The 20,533-nt window shown below is 32.6% G+C and overlaps 3 protein-coding genes across 12 annotated transcripts; all 3 read right to left on the bottom strand.

Annotated features, from left to right (window-relative positions):
• Positions 1-3,303: 3,303 nt before the first annotated feature.
• Positions 3,304-5,520, bottom strand: LOC111299083 (uncharacterized). Of its 2 annotated transcripts, none has more exons than XM_022894034.2 (2): positions 4,895-5,520; positions 3,304-3,485 (listed from the first exon to the last, which is right to left on the bottom strand). In XM_022894034.2, the coding sequence occupies exon 1, from the start codon at positions 5,379-5,381 to the stop codon at positions 4,908-4,910; it is 474 nt and encodes a 157-aa protein (XP_022749769.1). In that variant the 5' UTR covers positions 5,382-5,520; the 3' UTR covers positions 3,304-3,485; positions 4,895-4,907. The 2 variants fall into 2 exon arrangements, with proteins under 2 accessions (XP_022749769.1, XP_022749770.1); XM_022894035.2 differs by having other exon boundaries at positions 4,883-5,520.
• Positions 5,521-6,356: 836 nt separating this feature from the next.
• On the bottom strand, positions 6,357-14,172 carry LOC111299085 (protein SODIUM POTASSIUM ROOT DEFECTIVE 2-like). 2 transcript variants are annotated; one of them, XM_089747129.1, is made up of 5 exons: positions 14,063-14,172; positions 9,366-9,448; positions 8,584-8,792; positions 8,408-8,483; positions 6,357-7,858 (listed from the first exon to the last, which is right to left on the bottom strand). In XM_089747129.1, coding segments are annotated over exons 1-5 (498 nt in total). In that variant the 5' UTR covers positions 14,065-14,172; the 3' UTR covers positions 6,357-7,730. The 2 variants fall into 2 exon arrangements, with proteins under 2 accessions (XP_089603255.1, XP_022749777.2); XM_022894042.2 differs by lacking the exon at positions 9,366-9,448 and having other exon boundaries at positions 14,063-14,171.
• On the bottom strand, positions 13,966-20,533 carry LOC111299084 (uncharacterized). Of its 8 annotated transcripts, XR_016329681.1 has the most exons (13): positions 19,770-20,528; positions 18,712-18,814; positions 18,364-18,566; positions 18,196-18,267; positions 18,025-18,093; positions 17,866-17,934; positions 17,046-17,776; positions 16,354-16,468; positions 15,693-15,883; positions 15,309-15,428; positions 14,399-14,481; positions 14,254-14,320; positions 13,966-14,170 (listed from the first exon to the last, which is right to left on the bottom strand). XR_016329681.1 is itself a non-coding variant. In XM_089747127.1 (12 exons), exons 1-11 carry the CDS (start codon positions 20,213-20,215, stop codon positions 14,291-14,293), a joined length of 2,097 nt encoding a protein of 698 aa, XP_089603253.1. In that variant the 5' UTR covers positions 20,216-20,530; the 3' UTR covers positions 13,966-14,170; positions 14,254-14,290. The 8 variants fall into 8 exon arrangements, 6 of the variants coding, with proteins under 6 accessions (XP_089603253.1, XP_089603252.1, XP_089603251.1 ...); XM_089747127.1 differs by lacking the exon at positions 15,693-15,883 and having other exon boundaries at positions 14,254-14,337; positions 17,007-17,776; positions 19,770-20,530; XM_089747126.1 differs by lacking the exon at positions 15,693-15,883 and having other exon boundaries at positions 14,447-14,481; positions 17,007-17,776; positions 19,770-20,529.

Below are 20,533 nucleotides of genomic sequence, written 5' to 3' on the forward strand. Positions count from 1 at the left end.
GACTGTGGTAGCGAGTGATAGGTTGTTTTATCCGTAGGTTATTTTTATTTTATTTATTATTTTACGAATTTAGGGTTTTTGACAAAAAAAATTAGTTGTCAAATTAATTGTTCGACGTTTAGGACCGTTGGATCAAGGCCACTTTTCTGGCCTTTTTTTGGGTTAAACAAAGAGGCTCTTTTCTCTTATTGGGGAATCTATTTTGTTTTTAAACTGTTGACAAAAGAGTAAATACGAACGATTTCTTATTAAAATGGATTTTTTTAATTTTTTATTATTTTTAATTTTAATATTTATTTAATTCAATTAAGAAAGATATCATCCATGAAAATTAATTCAGTATTTTTGACGTGTAATCTCATCAATTGCAATTTTTTTCTCCATCTTTGTATTATTATTTTTAATAATCATGAAGAAAAATAAAAATAATTATAAATTTTAATTATTAATTAATTAATTAATTAATATTAATTGTAATGAATCATAATATTTAAAGTGACTTTTAATTGTTACACTTATTATAGTTTGATTTTATTTTTTTTCTCCATTAAACTTCAAGGTAATTCTTGGACGAAACGCTAGGGCAGGTGAAGAAATTGTCGCCTTTTGTTGACCATTATATCTACACATGAAATATTACTACCGCTTCTCATCCACTTAACACGTTTTTCTTTTATCCAAAATGCCTTAGCTGGCTTGAGAACAGAAAAGAGGCTGACAGATGTAGAATTTAAATAATATATTTATTAAATATTATTTTTAAAAATGATTATATAAACTAATTAAATTAAACACAAATTCCTTTCTTTTTTTCCTTTAATTTGTGATGATAATGACTGGGGATTTTTTTATTTTTTGTTTGTGATGGGCAAGTTCTTTGAATCCATGTGCTTGGAAAATTAGGTTAACTTTCAAAGTATGCGTCAAAAGAATCTGTTGGTTTTAGGGTTTTGAAAACAATGACAGTTTTTTTTTTTTTTTTGGTCTAAATTGAGAGAAAAGTCCAGTTCTAAGAAGCAAATCAATTTTATAATATTATTTTAAATCAAATTTTAGGTTGGGTTGAATTTTTTTAAGATTAGGATTTGATAAGAGTTACGTTTTAGGTATATCTACCGTGATCCGATATGATATATATAATATTTTTTATTATTTACTTAATTTTATATTTTTATATATTATATTAATAAAATTATTATTTAATATTTTAATTTGAAATATTAATTTAATAAAAATAATATATTTATATATAATTAAAAATATAATTTATATTAAAAATAATATTTTATAAATACTACAATAAATTATTAAATTAATTTTGAATAAAATTAAATTCGATGTGATACATTGAATATAATATAAAAATATTGATGTTTTAATGTTGAAATCGAATTTTAATTTTATAAAATCAACTCGAAATCAGAGCAGAAAAACTTGTTCCTTTCAGATCTTATCCATTACCATACGTAATTTATGAGCTGTGGTACTTGGTTGGCGTTGGCAAAAAAAACGCTGCAGCTGTTAGTTGGCAAAGGAAAGCTGCAGCTGTTAGTTGGCAAAGGACTGGACCTGGGAAGTCTTTATCAGTATTCATTGTATCACAGCATGCAAAAGCTAAAGTAGAAGACATAACTGCTGTAGTACTGTCTGTCCTACGAACCAAACGAAAAAAAAAATTGTTAGATGTGACCGTGCAGCTAACATACTAGTATTTGATAGCTAGCCATAACATAAAGGGGTGAAAAAGCTCTCTGGATTCCTGGGAAGTGTATCTACTGGCAAATTTTTTGTTTTTTCTTATTGGCTTTTTCTACCGACCAATCCAAAAAACTGATGGATTGTTTAGTGAAGTTGCGGATCCTAACAGAATATTAGGGGTGATAGTAATTTGGACGGCATTGAATACAATTTGATTTTTTAAAAAATATTATATAATATTATAAAATTTTAAAATTTAATTTTAATTTTTTATTCAAATCAAATTAAATTAAATTAAATTTTATTAATTTGATTCGATTTATTAATTTTTAATTTTTATATATTATTTTAATATATTTAAATAAAAATATTTATAAAATTATTATTTTATTTTATAAAAATTTAAAATATATATTAAAAATATATATTTCAATTTAATTTAATTTTTTATATTATGATCTAAATTTAATATATATATTTAATATTCAAATTTAATTCCAACCAAATAAAAATTGATTTAAATTGAAGCAAATAGTATATACTCAAATCGAATTTTGATTGTTTTTTTTTTATTTTTTTCACCCCTGAAAATATGATAATCTCTCATTTTCACTCTATGGTTATTGAAAAATCATTATTTCATCTGTCTTATTTTTTTTTATTTTCTTAAAGATATTTTAAAATTATATCTTACTTTTTACAATATAAAAAATTTTTATTTTTTATATTTTAAAATTATATTTAATTTTTTTTTATTTTTTGATATTAAAAATTATAAAACTTTAAATTTATAAAAAAAAATTAAAATTTAATATTAAATATATTAAAATAATTTTTTTTTAATTTTATAGAAATCGAAACATAATAAATATTTTAAAATAAGGAGAAATTTTATTAAGATCCATTTAGCAGTTAGCCCATGCTTTAAATTATGACTGGATAATATATTCATAAAATATTTATCTTCCGTTGAATTTATGAATACTTTTCAGTACTACCTACATTCACATTTTCACTAGAAAATTATAAAACATCATATAAAAAAATAGTTTTTTGTAATGCTGGTGACTGTAGGGTTCAAAAGAGTCGGTGATACATGGCTAAAGTATTAACAACCAAATCACAGACTGCAGCTGCAGTTTGTTTGCTGAGTCTTCCAATGTGGAAGACCCAAAAAAGCCAATGGTTACGGGTGCAACAATCTCAGCTGCCGTATCCTGATTCACATAGAAGTTTCTAGATAGAGGGTTACAAAATAAAGAAGCTTCCCCTTCCCCCTGGTAGTGGCGGTTTCAACACTGGAAAAGATATCTAAAACAAGTAAAGAGAAGTGCATATGTGCCTGAATGTTGTTTGTCAGTTTTATTTTTATTATTGAGTTGAAAAATGAAACACAAAACAAAATATGGTTTGTAACTTTCTGTTACTGCAGCCTGTTACCACATGAAAATGCAACAAAAATGAACTTGTTAGTTGTGCTGTTGGAAACTTGAGGGTTCCAGCCAACTTTGCTCGCAGAATTGGTTTCAAATGACCATATTTATGCACATTGACACCATGCACAGGAAGGAAAAGTAAGTTTACTCACAAGAAAAAATAACAGGCTTGGAGAAAGGGAGAATTTTTGCATGATTAGTTTTAAAAAACATCCAAGAGAGCTTAGATGATGGAGACCTGATACAAAGAGAAGATAACACTAGTGCAAAAATCCTTCATACATATACATAAATACATTACATCTTACAATTAAACAGGACACACGATAATTTAATCCTTGTCAGGATGCCCTGCAAAGAAAATGAAAACTAGCATGTTAGGACTGCATGATAAAACAGACAATCAATTAAAACTTGTAGATTTGTACTTCACACCAAATGGGAAGATAAATAATTATCGCACTATCAGCCCCAATCTATCATTCCAGTTAAAATCTGCTCAATAATATCTTTTGGATATTGATGCATGATAATATGAAGAATGGTTTCTTCCCATGGTTCAAATATAAATTTCCTGCAGTGTGCATGTCATGGTAAAATCTTATTGTATATTACTAGATTAGAGATGAAACAATGTGAGATGTGCAGATTAATTTATCCTCCTTGTTCACAATTATCAAACTTTCAACACAGGTATCATTGAAGACAAAGCCTAAATCAAGCGGGAAACCAAAATAAAGTCAGTCAATAACAAGATATCTTCTGAAAGCGTGACATTTGAAATTTGAATCTGCCAAAATAGGACAGCAAAAGTGAAGGTATATAACCCAATTTATGGCTAGTAGGATAGAACTCCTGTCTTCATTACCATCCAGAGAAGAGGACTAGAGGAGATAAAGTAGGTAAAGTTTGTCCTCTCCATAGCCTTCATAACAGATCAAACTTAAGCATCCATTTCAAACTTTATCTCTCTTCAAAGTCTCCAAGTAGGACCAAATGTCAAATTCAATTATGGTTGGATATTCATGATCATGGAAATTCAATGAGAAAGTGGCATTGCAATAAGAGACAAACTCAAGTAATCGACAAAGCCAGAACAACATAATCCAGATTGGGAATTAAAAACAATTAAATAATCATCACACCACCAAAAAGAACACAACTCTAGATCTGTAAGTATTACTATATTATACAAATGGACACTAGATTAAAGAAAAGGCTTCATCAAACTAATGTGAAGACAAAGAATGTTACATACTGACAATAACATAGATTCAAATCAAAGACCACTATAGAAAAAAAAGCGCCACTTATCCTACTACCAAAATTAAAATTTAAAGAGCCATTGATCTTCAATACCCATTAAGGTTATAAGTTCATATATACAGCTCCATAGAACAAAATTAAAACTTTAAGTGTTGAATTCAACCTCAGGCAAGCCTCAAACTAGACAATCCAAAGTAATGATTCGAGGTCAATTATAGCTACTCCATTAAAATTGCAGAAATTTCAAACCCATTCTAAAAGTTTACAATCTTTGATCCCTCAACTAAGATAAAATATATAAAAAAATTCGCCAGATGTCGCTTTCAAGTGAATTATCAACGAAAAGAAAATAGTACTAAGAAAAGAACGAAAAGCAAACCAATTAGCACCAAAATCTTCACTTACAGGCTTATCCAATAGAACAAGTAAATTAAATCGAGAGAAACGAAACTTGGAAGATTTTCAAAGCTTAAAAGTCAAACCTTTTTATTTACTTGTCTTTGACTCTTAAGAAGACGAATGCTGGCCTTCACAGAAAGGGCTTTCATCGAAATTCTTAGCCGCGTATTTAGCCGTAACCATCCCAACTTCAAAGACCAAATTATCCCCACTGGAATGGATCCCCGTTATGGACCACCACTTGAACAAAGCCCGGACTCGGATCCCGTCCAGCTCCGCTATCTTTCCCTGGTCAATTTTTCCCATTATCCGCTTTGAGTACGTGGCCAGGTAGTTATCAGGCGGTAGCGTGATCTTGCACGTGCCACCGAGATCTACGGAGAAGTCGCCGGATGTCTGGTTTAGAGTGTAATTTTGGACCGAGGCTGGAAGGAGACCGATTGGGAAACCGTAGCTTAGAAGCTCGGTGTGGGCCTGGGTGAGGGGCGGTTTCGGGTTCGGGTTTTTAGGGGCTCCGGTTTGGGAGGAGAAGGGTAGAATACAGAGAAGGAGAAACGAGAAGAAAGGGAGAGATTTCTTCATTATCTTTTTTTTTTATTCGAACGAGGGTTGGTTCAGAGGAAGAACGAAGCGGGGAAGACAGCGGACAACGGTTGGGTTTGGCCGTCGTGCTGACGAGGTTAAGTCGAGAGAAGAATCTGAATCTTCGCAAGAATGATTCATCCGCCAAAACAAAATTGAGAGGAAACGGTACCGTATTGGGCTTACTACACATGAAACACGAAAAGACAGGCCTTTTCGCCGTCGTTTTTCCGCGGCGAACTGGGAATTGAGCCAAAAAGGGCCATAGACGTTAAATATAGCCCATATCATGTAGTCCAACTTCATGCTTGAGGCCCATGACTCTAGTGATAAATTTAAAATTTTAATTAGCTATAAAAAATTCTCTCACACATAGTCCACCAATGGAATTAGAGATTTTCTAAATCTGTTAAGGTACATTTAAAATAATTGATAAATTAAAAGATAGGAGGCTAAAAAATTTGAAAAAAGAGACATATTAAATTCAAGAGAGAAGAGGAAACTAAATATAATATCTTATAAGATTAGTTACAATTTTATAAGAGGGTTAAAATTTTTTGGGAGATCGTGGCCTTTATTTGCACCCCTCGACTATGCCCTCGTGTGTTACATGCATTAAAGTCTTATATGCAATATTTATTTTTCATTCCAAGGATTTAAGTGAAAAATACTAAAATCTTTATGGGTTATAAACTTATAATAGAATTTTAAGATATGCATATTAGATGAATGTATGAAATATGTATATAAATAAATGTATATAGCTTTGGCCAAAAAAAGTGTAACACAGCCTTTCCTTTTCTTAAAAACCTTTCAAATTGGAGGATTTATAGACAACAAATGTACTATATTACCGTAAGAAACACGAATGTGATGTAAGTGAAAAAAATGGGTGGCACTGAATACTCATCTTGGTGGCACTGAATACTCATCCTGATTCCTTAATCCTGACACATACCATATATATATATATATGTATATATACTCTTAAATAGAATTGAACTATGTCAGATAAAATCTCGCCACTCACCAGAGGCCGCCTGCCAGAAGGCTCTCCAATTTCACTATTGTGTGAAGGCCAGTTCAGTCCTTTGCCTCTCTGAGGTTCCAACTTCCAAGGCAACTGGCTCTCCCTATTTGTTACCCATAATATTTGGTTGTAAATATTGAATCCATTTTTCTTCCTTTTCTATGTCATCAAATTATGGCAATCTTGAGTTTGATTTAGTTTGTTTGCTGCAGAGAGCACAGCGTTTTCTCTATCTCCCCGGAACCTGCAGTTGAGGGTACAAGGCACAAACAGAACCTTCCTGCATGCTTTGGCATTTACATTATATGTTCATCTTTAGGCTGTAAACAAGGCTCCATCTTTTTTATAGTTTGACATAGTGGGAATAATGGCTGGGCTGAGATGGTGTGAATTGTGAATACCTGTATCTAAGCCTAAAACATGGGTCATTGCTGGGAATTGTTGAGGCATATGCAAATGTTTGCCTGTATCGTTTAAGATGAAGAAGAAACATGCACATAATATCTGTTTGTATATATGTATATCATTAATTAAAATGACCATTTCCCTTCTTCAGCATCAACAATTAAATTACCAAATGAAACTCAAAGTGTTAAAACTTGAACTGATGAAAATGATAGAAAAGTTCACTGTAGTAGTGTGATAATATCTTGGAAAATGAAAGTATTGCCTTCAATTTTTTTTCCTTTCTTTTCCTTGACTAGCTAGATTGAAATGTTTGGTTCTATTCAAAGCCACATATTTTGTATGCACAACTAATATAAGTTGGATTGAATCTGCCCCAAATGGGTCCAGTTCGATGTTTGTACTGTTCAAACTCTAAAACCACATGCCATGTCCTGCTAAGATCAGGACAAAATCGCATTGCAAAACAGTATTTTTAGGTGTCAAATTATCAATCACCATTGCACGGGCCCATCTTTTATGCAAAATAAAAGAAAATTAAAATATAGTAATAATTGTACAATTGCACAAACAGAACCTGGATGAGCTTACAAACAGTCTTTTAAGTAGCTGTAGTGCAGTTTTATATATAAATATATATATATATATACGTATATATGTATATATAAATAATTTGGAGAAGAGATCATATTTGAATTAAAGGAATGGCCTAGATTTCTTCCACTCTCCTCTACACAGGTGACAGGCCAACAAGAATTTTGACATGTCTATAAAATATATGGTATTATAAACCTTTATAAAAATAGGACAGAAGTAGTTTTTTTTTTTTTTTTGCTTCTTCTCCATTTTCTAGGTCTTTGGAAGGTGCATGTGGCAGCGTAGGAAAGCAAAAAGATGTTCAGATTGTTCATCCATCAACAAGGAGAAGTCCAAAGCTCTGCATTTTTGACCTTTGAGACACTCTCCAGCACTTCAAGGGGGATTATATCACCAATAACAACCACCCTCTTGCTTGCCAGGTCTACTTTGTATGAGGTCACTCCTGTTTTTTCATGAATTACATTACAGTAATAAAACAAAGACAGAAACCAAAAGGAACTTTCTAGCTCAAATATAGAAATCAAACAGCAATTCATTGCAGCACAAGCAATGCAATTACATGGCATTTTAATGTGGCTCTGTAGGGATGAGCTGTGATGACTGATGACCCTTATGCATTTTGGCCAATATATTGCTTTATTTTTTAGTCTGTTAGGTTACTAAAGTCTGAAATTGTTAAACCAACTAATAAAACACAATTTAAAAAGGAATAGTTGGGGGAAGATAGAGAAAAGATTTAAAAGGTCAATGAAAGGCTATAATGCTTTTGAATAATTTGTTTTTGGTTAGTTTGCTACTTTGTTTAGGTTCTTTCAAGATCATTTAATAATTAATTGAAAAATGGAATTTACACATTCTTGCATTAAAAGAATGTAATAGTTCATCAATTCTGATGAACCATATTGCAGGTTTTTGTTTGAGTTAGAAGAATGAATCTTTTGAAGAAGAAAATGGGGTGGAATCAGAAGGGAAAGGAAAATATATTGCTTACCTTCCAGCTTGCAAATGTGTTTCTCTACTTTTCTTGCACAGCCATGGCAGTGCATGAAAACCCTTAGTACCACCATCTGCAAAGGTCAAATCAGTAGAAAAAGTTTCTCAAATTCCCTCCATATTGAAAATCCTCTAATACATAAAACAATAAAGATATAAAAGAACATTCATTACCTTAGGCTTAAGTTGAAAGGCCAATGTCTGATTGCCAGAAACGACATCTTTCAATCTCAGCAACTGGGTTTTTTCAGATGTTATCAACGGCTTTTTCTCTAATTCATCATCCTCCAAGGTGTTCATGCAGAAACAAGAGCAAGAGCCTGAAGGCAGATATAAACAATCGAGCATCTTGCCAAAACTGAGTTTTCCCATTGCTCCCAGATCTTCTAACACACCAAAGACAAATACAATCTATATGACCCTCACTCACATAGGAAACTGAAACATGCCTACATAACCAAATGTCTATCTTATAGGAAGAAAATCAGTCAAAGCAATATATGTAGGGAGACAGAGAAGGAAGCTAAAGGTCAAATTTTCTTGGGAAAAACAAAAGCTAGACAGAACCTAACGAGGCTATTGAAGACGAAAAGAACCTCCAAGGCCAACTCTTGTTTGAGTTTCCACTAGTGAACAATATTTTCAAAAGGGCACTAGGCAAAGGCAACCCCCAAAACAAAAAGGTACTCTCATGATATCTTTAATCACCGTGGCAAACAGCATTTGTCATGTGGTGAGCTAGTTAAAAAGACAGCAAGCACCCACCTGAAAAATTATGCATTATATAAAGACTGAGAGGGCGGGATCAATAAGGAAGTTTCATGTGAGATTTGAGCAGTTGGTTGAAAGTGATTTATTTCAATTATTTCATGTGAACTAGTATTCTTTTTTGTTCATGAAAGAAACTTTAAAAACACACTGAAAAAAGCAAGCGAAGAAGGGCTATAATTTCATACCATGACATAAAAAAGTGGTGGAGAAAGCAATCAAACAGGGGTCATAGTCACCAGTGCAAGAAATTGCTGAGGAAAATCTGAACCTGGCATGTCATGTGATGGTAGCTGAGAAATAATAAGAAGAAATATTTATGGCCAAACATTTGATAGATGATCTTGGTGCATGACCTTAAGCATGCATTTTTAAGAGATCAAAACAACATTTTTTTTTTATTTCAAATTACATCACTGCCTTATTATCTCTCATTTTTTAATATAGATTAAAGGTATGTTAGCCGTTCGGAATGATTAATTAACCAAAACATGAAGCTTGATTTGATTAAACTAGTTTAATTTCTCTAAATATTCAAGTTCAAGACATATGATGTTAGAAACTATTCTTGGTGGTCTTACGGCTTCTTTAACAGTAGGATGAATGAGACTTTCATCACATGGTGAGGTCGTTTTAGGATTGAATCCCGATAGCTTTAATCTTTGGGAGGGAGGTGTGATGGGACGGAATAATAATTCAAAAAACAGTGAGTGAGAGTTGAAGTTGTTGGCAACCTTGTCTTGATCTTCGTTCTTTCAATATTAATATAGAGAAGAAGGTGACAGGCGGCATTGAATTATTGGTGACCCTGAGCTCACCAGAGATTAGGAATTATTGGATGATTTAATAAAGTATAGTACTTAAAACAAAATTTTATTTTCTGTAAGATTAATGGGACTATTTCTCTGATAGGTTGGTCCATGTGACGATGGTTCCTTTTAGTGGAAATGGATGAATTTTTTTAAAATAATAAAAAGAAAGTGAATGATGAGGTCATGTTAGGCACGTGTTACTCACATGACCTTTGGGCATGCAACAAACCAGAGCTGGATTTGCCAATTTTTTCATGTTAAGGCATTGAAGAAATGTGGGTGACAGACAACCAGCAAATTCGTGAGCCAAATGATCTGTTTTGGTCGATAAAGAGCCCCTAAGACCAGGCAAGCACCGCCTCTTTTGTCTATTCAGCCAAATATTCTATTTTGAATAATCAATATTATAAATTTAAATATTTATCTATATAGTGTAAAATATTAATAATTTATATGATAAAAAAATAAAATAATTATATATATAATTTTTATTAAAATTTTAATTCATATTATTTTCATATTGAAATCTTAATTTCTAAACCAAAATAACTGTCTAGATTTGCCTTTAAACAAAAGGGTTAATAAGGAAAAAAAATTAAGTTTAGCTCGAATCCAATAAAAAGGAGGAAAAATAATCTTAATTTATAAACTTTCTTCATGTTAACGAGGGAAACTTAGAACAAGACCGAACTTTTTAAGCGACTCTGCTCTGCGTATGTGGAAGCAACATATGGATTTCCCACTAGATAAAGAAACGCAGTTCTATTTGACTAAACTTAAAGTAGTAGTATTAAATTATTCGGAGTTTAGTTACTTTAGTATTGTACCAGATCATAGAGATAAGCAATTTGTATAGTAATATTAAAACTATTAACAATGAAGCGAAGGGAACATGCTTTTAAGTTGACGAGTAGGAAATGGCTCGTCCCTTTAGGTAGTGTTTCCAATTTCACATTTCACTGGCTTAGAAATAAACGAATAATCTTTGAAGCTACAGAAAAATTGAAATAATAAGCTATGGAAAGGCCTAACTAATTCCATGTACGGTTTAATTTTTGGGGCGTTTGCTTTAAGGACGTAATTAAACGTAACTTTAAATTTTAATTTTAATTTAATTGATTTATATAAATTTTTTTTTAAAGTTGATATTTAATAAATTTAAAATTCAATATTTAAAATTTATTTTTTTATTTTCAAACTGTAATTTTTAAATAAACATTTTATATACAAAATAATAATAATAATAATAATAAAAAATAACCTCTAATAACATTTATACTCTTGCTTTGCGCTGCCCATTCTCTACGGTCATCATCTGGAACCCAGCACTCTGCTCATCCCGAAGATGACAAACTTAAACCATTAAAATAGTTTGATTCTTTTCTTTCTTTCTTTTTTTTCTTTCAATCTTGATTGAAACCCGCATACAAGGAAACATTATCTACCTTTACGGTTTATACTAGGAATTCGGGCAACGTGGAGGGCTCAGCACTGGATGGAAACATTTCTGCCAGTAAATATTTCAAGATTCATGGGCATCACACAATAGTTTCTAACACGAGGAGCTAACGTCCATGAAGGACCATCGACAGTAGCAGCAGATGTCAAGCAAGCCAATTCCGAAACATGGTAGTCACCAAAAAATTTTAGTGGAGTTGATTTTGGAATACTAATTTGATTTATATAAACACAAATTATTTTTTACATTGCATTATTAAAAATATTTGCTTGAAATTCAATAATTTTAAATATTAAAAAAGTATTTAATAAAAAATATTATAATGACATATAAATGATTTGGGAACAACTATAATGTAATCATCTTTAAATTTACTAATTGAATTGGGAATCACTTGATTAATGCTTTTACTATTTATATTTTACTTTGTAAAAGATATCTTTAAACATATAAAGTAAAAAAAAATTTAAATAAATAAGAAATAAAAAATAATATTTATATAAATATTCATTTTTATACTCAACTATAAAGACTTTTGAATATCTTGTTTGAAACCTAAATATTAACATCATCTTTATAAAAATATATGAAAGTTTTATTTGCCTGATCCTTTTTAAGTTTTTGAAAATTTAAAATGAAGAAAATACATCATTTTTTAAACTTTATACACCATTTAGAAAATGAACATTTAATTTGAAGAAAAAGAGGACATCATTTGCTGAAGAAAAGACACCGGCTACCTATAGAAAAACTAACTTAAATTGTTCTCATCAACTTTTTTTTTTTCAAATAAATAAATAAATTCGAGATTCAGCAACCATCCTGACCAAAGTCAGAGTCATGACTCGAGAGACAGAATCATGCTTAGTTTTTTTTTTTTTTTTTTTTTTGTGTAAGAAAAACGTTGCAACAAAAGAATTAAAAAAAAATTGTCAAGTTAAAATTTGATTTTCAAATTTGTTAAAAATAAGATAAATTCTTGAATTAACTGAATTGATTCAGCTAAATAAATTTTCGATTTTTTTTCCTTAGACACTGTTCATATTCCGAAAAAAATCCAATTAAATCAAATTGAATATCAAGAAAACAAACGTAAATATAAAGACAAAGTTCGCGATTTTGTGTGGATCTCAAATAAGAAATTTTAAAGGCTTCTATCGTGTATGAGTTGAACAGCTAAGGCTACCTTAACATAGAAACTACCTCTTGTCGAATTAGTATTCAGTCATAGTTCAGCCCAATCAATTACAAAATAAGTAGGCTGCGATCACTACAAATGCATTACAAAACAAAAGACAATTTAGAGAATGCAGCCAATGAGTCAATGACTCAGACCATAGCATTAAAGTTGCATTTCTAGTGCGTTTATAGAATTAAAAACTCAGCAAAGAAACTAATTTGAAATATACAATCAAGAGCGAGCTAACTATGGATGTCAAGGAATACATGTTAAGTACATTTTATCATCAGTATTCAAATGTAGAAAGTGCATGACATGTCAGTTACGTACAACAGAAATACTTGTTTTGTTTTGTGAACAAATTTTTTATTTGGACACTAGATGCAGAGGAGGCCGCAGGGACATGACCCTTCTCCCAAATGTTGGAGGGCCTGGGCTATAGGCCTATGTGATAAAATCACACCCCCATGATGCAAAATGATGGGAAGACGAAAATTAGAGATGCAAAAGCACTTTCGAAATTTGTATCCTTCTTAAAAAACAAAGATATGAAGGTGCTATAACTCTAGTCTTCAAATCCTAAAACAAGAACCTATTGGAACCTGTAAAATGTTTATATAGATGTTTATAATGATAGAATTTATCTTGAATCTCATAATCCCACATCAAAAGTTATAAGAGTTTTGAGTTTATCTTGTATCTCACATCGAGAGTTTAGTAAAGTTATAAGTAGTTTCACCCTTATAAATAAGATATTTTAGTTTTAGTTTGATAATCCTAAAGAGTTAGACACCAAAAGAATAGCTAAGTGAGTAGGCTATTAAATGATGTATTTAGATTTTGGATTAAGTTTTGAGTAAGGTGTTTTTGATGACTTTTTTTATTACAAAAGTCACACAGTTATAAAGATTTATTTAATAGTAAATTAGGTTTGGAGTAGGTCATTTTGAGTTAGACTAAAACAAATATATTTGTGTTTTTATTCTTGATTTAAGCTTGTTAGTTTAAAAATAGTGTGCTGTGTGTGCGAGTTGATTTCCTAACATATAAATCATAATAAATCAAAATCAATTGGTTCAATGTATAATATGCAGGTGATGGTTAATTGGGACCATTCTTATATCAACCGTTTTATGTTGAGAAAGTATTCCCATATTGGCATACTAATGAATTGGACATCAATAGTTTCCCTGACAATCATCTTAATCTATGAGAGCCTAAACAACTCAAGCAATCAAGATATCCAGGATATCGGAAAAAAAAATCAGCAATCATCAAAAAACAACGGAATAAAAGCCTATATATCCAAAAGGAAAAAATGAAAGCACGCATACAGATTGAAATATAAACCACTGCAGGAATTAACTCTAGTTAAAATTGGGAACAAGGAAAGAAAACTACGGCAAGCAAACCGTTAGGATGTTATATACTTACATATAAGCAATGAAAAACCACAAATTAGAGAAACATCAATCTCTGAGCTGCTCAATTACAAGCATCCAATTGTATCCACTTCACTCCTTTATGTTCATCCTTGAATACCTGCATAAAGAGACAGCCATAAGAAAGAGGCACACGTTCATCTATCCAGATACACATATGACACATAAAAAGAACCAACTTGCCTTGTAGGCTTGAACTGTTGTTTACCACATTCATTGTTCATATGCTCTGCAGCTTTCTTGACATAGTCTGTGACAGGACAACAGCTAATGGAGCAACAAAATATATACTTCATGCACAACTAAAAGAAAAGACCTCAAAACTAACCAGTTTCCAAAGGTGGCAGATTGCCATTACTAGGTCCAGATGTATTACCTTCATTACTAGGCATGGATGTATGTGTTGCATAACTGCACAGATACTCAAGAACTAAGGTTTTGCTTCACGTATAACGGATATACTAAAAACTTAATAGCTCAATAGGAGCAGAGCAGTGAGACAAAATATATATAGGAAGGATGGTAGCTTTGCAAGGAAAAGCCTAAAAAAACCTAGATAATGTTTCATAAGAATCCAAATGGAAACAAAAAGAGGGAAAGCATTGCATTTAGAATTAACCAGATTAAAGCATGCTATTCAATTAACAATTTCAAATATAATGTACCATATATGTGGATGCAATGCAGCAGTAGAAACCAGAGAGATCACAGAAGATTTGGAATTTTGCATGCAATATGGCCTACTAGGAGAGGCCAACACGTATACATGAATAGATTATTGATAAGATAAAACTTGGAAGACAAACAAAACATTCATATCATAACAGTTCTGATCTGTTGCAGTTTGCAAATGCGGGTACAGCTTATTTACAATTAGGAAAATTGTTAATATTAGGGGTAAAATGTCAACAGTTTTTAACTTGCTCATGCATGAAGATCAAATTAACACCCTCAATAGTAACACAGAAACTATCTAGCTGAAAAAAGAGGCAAACCCAAATAACACAGGGCCAAAAGTGACCATAAGCATTCTCTCTCTCTCTTGCTTTTTTTCCAGGAAGAACATTAGAAATCTTTTTTGTCCAATTAAGTGTAAAAAATTAATGTTAACCATGACTTTATGTGTTATGTAAAATCTTGATTGCAATGAAAGAGATTCTTCAAATATATAACATATTTCAGACAGTGGTCAGTGCAGAGAGATCAGAGATAGTAAGGAGTAGTTCATTGCTACCAACCTAGCAACATCAAGGAAAGGTGCTGTCATCAAATTACCATAACAGCTGCCATCAGGAGCAATAAAGGGACGATGACATGTGGCACTTACAGCTCCAGCAGCAGCTGGTAAGATTGGTAACCTAGAGAAGTCACAGTAATGTCAAATGATGAAGACAGAAAATCAGATAAATCATCTTTGCAACGAACTCAACACAATAAAGCTTTTTTAACCATTAGTATCAGAAGAGATATGCAAGGATGAAATTCCTGAAATCAACATATTTCAAAGTTTCAACAAGTGCTGTCCACATAAGAAGAAAAGAAAGAAGCTATGAAAGGATAGGCCTTTAAATATTCAACAATGTAAGCTGGAAGTAAACCAAATGTCAAGGTAGCATACGGACCAGTGAGATTATCTCCCCATTTCTTCCAGAAAAGCTCAACAAGCTTTTCTAAACCATCTTCTGGAAACTAGTAATACTCCCCATTCATTTTCTCAATTTAAAAGACATGTTGAACTTTCAGGAGGAGTACTGCAGTATCATTTGCTAATGACTGTTATTTGCACTTTTTGTGTCTATGTAAAAGTTGAAATCTGTTACAGCAAACAAGTAAAATCAATTATGACAGTGACGAATCACGGTCATAAGAGAAGCAAATAAAGCCATAATCTCTAAGCCTCTAATTTTACTTATACCTATAACACATTAAAACCCTTAGGCAGGTTAACTTTAGTCCAAGAAAACTATGACATCTAATTTTACTTATACCTATAACACATTAAACCCTTAGGCAGGTTAACTTTAGTCCAAGAAAACGATGACATAATTGCAATCTTTGGTTAGTTTATAACAGAGATCCTCTTGATGAGTACAGATCGGATACAACATTCCCCAATTCTGGTAATTAGTCACTCAAAAATCCATCAAATTGACAGGACACCCCTCACCAGGAGAAAACTCAAGGAAGAACTTTGTTATTCAAGGGATCTCATGCATTGAAGGGGAAGAAGTAACTGCAACTTGTGAAAGAAATTTCACATATATAGAGAAATAATTAGCATACCATGTCAGGTCGGGATTCCTGATATGAACTTGAGATTCACCAACGTATCCAGTGGAGTTCATATCCATGGCAGGACCACCAAGACTCCCATGATGCAGGCCTCCAAATTGCATAACTGCTTGCCCAAACATTCAAACTCAAAATGAATGAAGATTGTCTGATAAACTACAAATTCTTTGACAGATCATAATTTGCAATTACTATACCATTAGCCATGCCTTGACAGTTCAATGTGTTTATAGTTTACTTTTAAACTGATATCACCACTCAATTCGAATCCTCTACTCTGCACCAAATCCTTGTAGCATGATCACCAACTTAAAATGATTAAAGAAAACTAGGAGCTCAAAAATCATGGATAATGTAATCAGAAGACCGACTTATTTCTTCAATTGCAACCACCACCACCCCCATAAAACCCAAATAAGAGTATTGAAAGGTACATAAACCTACATTCCACCTAATTAAGCATTACGTATTAACTAAAGAACCTTGGTTAATAACTAAGAATAAAATTGCAATAATGTAAGTGTTAAGTGTTAGTACACCAATAATTAGTATGAATCTTGGTAATTATTAATGCAGCTGCAATAGAAAGTAACGAAAATTTCCTGTAACACTTCAAAGGGAGAAAGAAAAAAAAAATTATATACCAGGAAAAAGAATTGGTGTAGCATTAAAGTTTTGGTCACCTTGTATTCCTGCGTATTGAGGACTAGTGATGTTGCTTACAATCCCCAGAGAAGCAACTTTTGACTGAATTGAGCCTGTGAGAGATTCAAATTTTCCAGGTTCATGAAAACTCAGAGATGATGCTTCATATAATTTCTGAGATCCACCCCGAAGGAGTGAATGCAACTGTTGAGAGAAAACTTCTGATGGAGGTTGAATTGTACTATCAGCATGCACTTGTTGAACAATGGACTGTGCCCGAGAAGAAACTCTATTTAACTGATTAGGAAGTGGAGTTGCTTGATAAGTAAATGGTATTGAGAGAGATGAACCAGTTTTCTGGTCTCTTGACTCTGGAGAAGCCATGTTTGTAGACCCTGGTACAGAATACTGAAAACAAAGTTTGGTAAAATAATTTTCAGCAACCTGACTAACTCCCTCCTTAGCATAAGGAATATCTACTTCAATATTCCCTTGTAAAAACTCATTGGCTTGTTGAACATGGATAATCTGATTTGGCAGCACAGAAGCAGGAAACACTGCATTTCTGCTTCCAGGTTGTACCATCCTTTTCTGTGTCACAAAGTTATCATAATGAAAAGAACTTGCAGGATAAAATGCTTGCTGGTAAGAACTCTTGCTTGGTGCCAAAAGGTGCTGATCAAAGGGAAGTGAATCACAATCCACATTTAAGCCAGGTAACGATACACTTGCTGGATCAGTGTACGATGCCATTCCTAGGTCCCAGGACCTGAATGGTTAGAAAAAATAAAAATAAATCTGAAATGATATTCAAAAAATGGAGGCTTCACAAAAGCATTATCCAGAAAGCTAACTTACTGCTTGCTCTTTCTTGAGAAAACTGCAGATGAATCAGTATCTCCAGTCATTTCAAAAGACTTTGCAGACCTAAAAGAGCATCCAAGATTAGAAAGAATTGCAATATATTCAGAGAACATAGGATTTCGAGGAACAAATGGGTCCAAAGTTCTGACTTACTGCTTGCTTTTGGTTGACAATGCTCTTTCTGAATCAGCTTTAGCTGTCTTCCCCAGGGACCTTTTATATCTGATGTTAGTAAACAACAATGTCATGGAAACAAGATCAATGAAACAAACCAAAGAGTTAAAAATGCATAATGGCGCATGCATGTGGCTGTCTAGAACTTACTGCTGCTTGTTATTTGCTGAAAATACTCTTGCTGAATCTGTTTTGGAACTTGTTCCTTGAGTCTTCTCTAATCTGAAAAACCACCAAGCAATAAAAAGCAGTCTAACAAAAATACTGGTTGACAAAAGCATTGTCCAAAGAATGATTTTATCAAACATGTCAGCTTACTGCATGCTTTTCATTGGTGGATTTACAGAGATGCTCCTTGAAAGAGGTTTATATCTAACAGGTCCCCGTCCTTTCACTATTTTTGAAGAACTGCCATTATTGCCAGATTTGGAATGCGGTCTGGATTCTTTTGCTTTATAACCACCACTTTTAGTATTATTCTTGTTGCGATCTTGATGATAATCATTTGAAGTCCTGTGTACCTAGAGACAAAATCAATAAAAAAAGGTGTTAAACTGGTGCTGTCATTGCTCTTTTGTAGAATTGGCCTCGATGTGATTTCTTTCCCACCACCACATAAAAAAAAGCATCACAAAATGGAAAAACAGTATTCAATGTAGACTAAACTTCAAAGGCATTGAGTTTTTTGTTTTGTGTTTCCTTCAGTGTCATCTCTTCAAACTTGTCATGCATCCATTTTAATTCATCTTTGGATGCCCAGATGTTTTTCCTGAAAAAAGCAAGACGACAAAGATGATATATTGAAGCATATGAACCTAACAAAAACAAGAAGAAACTACAAAGAACATTTATGTAAAAAAATGGAGAGAAAAGGTACATAAATCACCAAAAACAAAGAAAAGGGCTGATAAAACAGTTGGGATAAAACAAAATCCATCATATGACAATATACTCATTTATCCCTACATTTTATAGAATTATTTCTATATCATTGACCATCAAAATCAACCATGAAATTTGCTATTGAAAAATTAAAAAATAAATGATCTGCTTAATGCTGATCTAGGCAAGGTGAGGTGAAAACAAAGAATAGCACCCTAAAACCTTAACTAAAATTGCTTTATAACCAATAGGTCTCAACTGTTGTGTGATTAATTAGCAAATATAACAGTAATTAAACTCTTTAGAGTGCAACCAAAATATAGATTAAATTGCTCTAATGAATATTCATATTTTAACAACTAAGGCTACAAAAAAGGTAAAATGACCACTGCCCCCAGACAGCTCCAATTGATCAATTACAGTATGGCCAAAGGTTTTAATGCAAATCTAAGTGGTTAAATGAAGCAGAACTAAAGTGCTACCTAAATCACGCACCAAAGTGTTAGCAAATTTTTATTGTCAGTCAATTTTTATCCATTACCACGCTCCACACTCCAGAATATTTAATGCGCATTGCTTTCCGGAAATCGCCATGTGAACTAACATCCATAAATAAAATTAAATGAGCTTGAACAAATCAATGATTTAAACCTATCTAAGATTAATGAAAGATAGTTTAAGTTTAGAATACTTGAATCAAAATGTAGTTCAAACATTCTCATCAAAAGAAATCAAGACGTGTACCTTCACTGGTGGAGAATAATGAATCTTATATTGATTATCGTTCGATGGCATTTAATCGTTTTACATGCAAACTCGAGCTAAAGAGAAAACGAAGGTACCTGCGTTGATCGCGACTACGACGACGAAGACCACCGAAACGATCGTCGTGCATGTAAAACGCACCGATTCTTGGAACCGCAAAGGCGTCGTTGTCGCCATCGTTTACCTTCTCTTGTCCTCTCTGTTTCGTCGCCGTTACTTGTTCCGCTACTTCCTCTTCGCTTTCTTCTTCTACTTGTTCTCCAAGCTTTTCAAGTTCATCGACGTACGAAACTTCCTCATCATCACTATCGTCGTAGTACTCTGGAGCTCCATCGCGAACGTCCGATTCATTAGCGTAACCAATTCTCCTTACAATTCTATTTAGCCTTGCGGATACAATCATCTTGTTTTCCTCCTCTTCGACTTCCTTATCGTCATCGCTCGCTTCACTCCTTCTCCGCAGTAACACCGACTCCTCGGGTTCGCTCTCGTACTCTGCTTCCACTTCTCCCGAGTTCGCCATTTTCAAAACCAAAAAGAAAGAAAAAATCAAGAACAAAAAAACTAGGAGTACTAGAACTAAATTTCAAGACTCATTCCTCCAAAAATTTGAACAAAACGTACTTCAAACCAAACAATGATTTTCATACTGTAAACGTAAATGAAAGCTTCAAAACGGAGAAATATGAAACTCTTTTAGGGTTTTTTTCTTTTTTTCTTTTTTACTAACTAGTCTTTTCTACTTTACACATTTTGCGTGTTAATCTGCTATTGCATTAATCCTCTGCAGAGCACAGCATCGAGCGTGAAATTTTCAACTCTGTTCTTTTTTGTCTTTTAT

The sequence above is a fragment of the Durio zibethinus genome, chromosome 18, assembly GCF_047325235.1.
Source record: "Durio zibethinus cultivar Kanyao isolate XHJ-2024 chromosome 18, ASM4732523v1, whole genome shotgun sequence".
In the NCBI taxonomy this organism is placed as follows: Eukaryota; Viridiplantae; Streptophyta; class Magnoliopsida; order Malvales; family Malvaceae; genus Durio; species Durio zibethinus.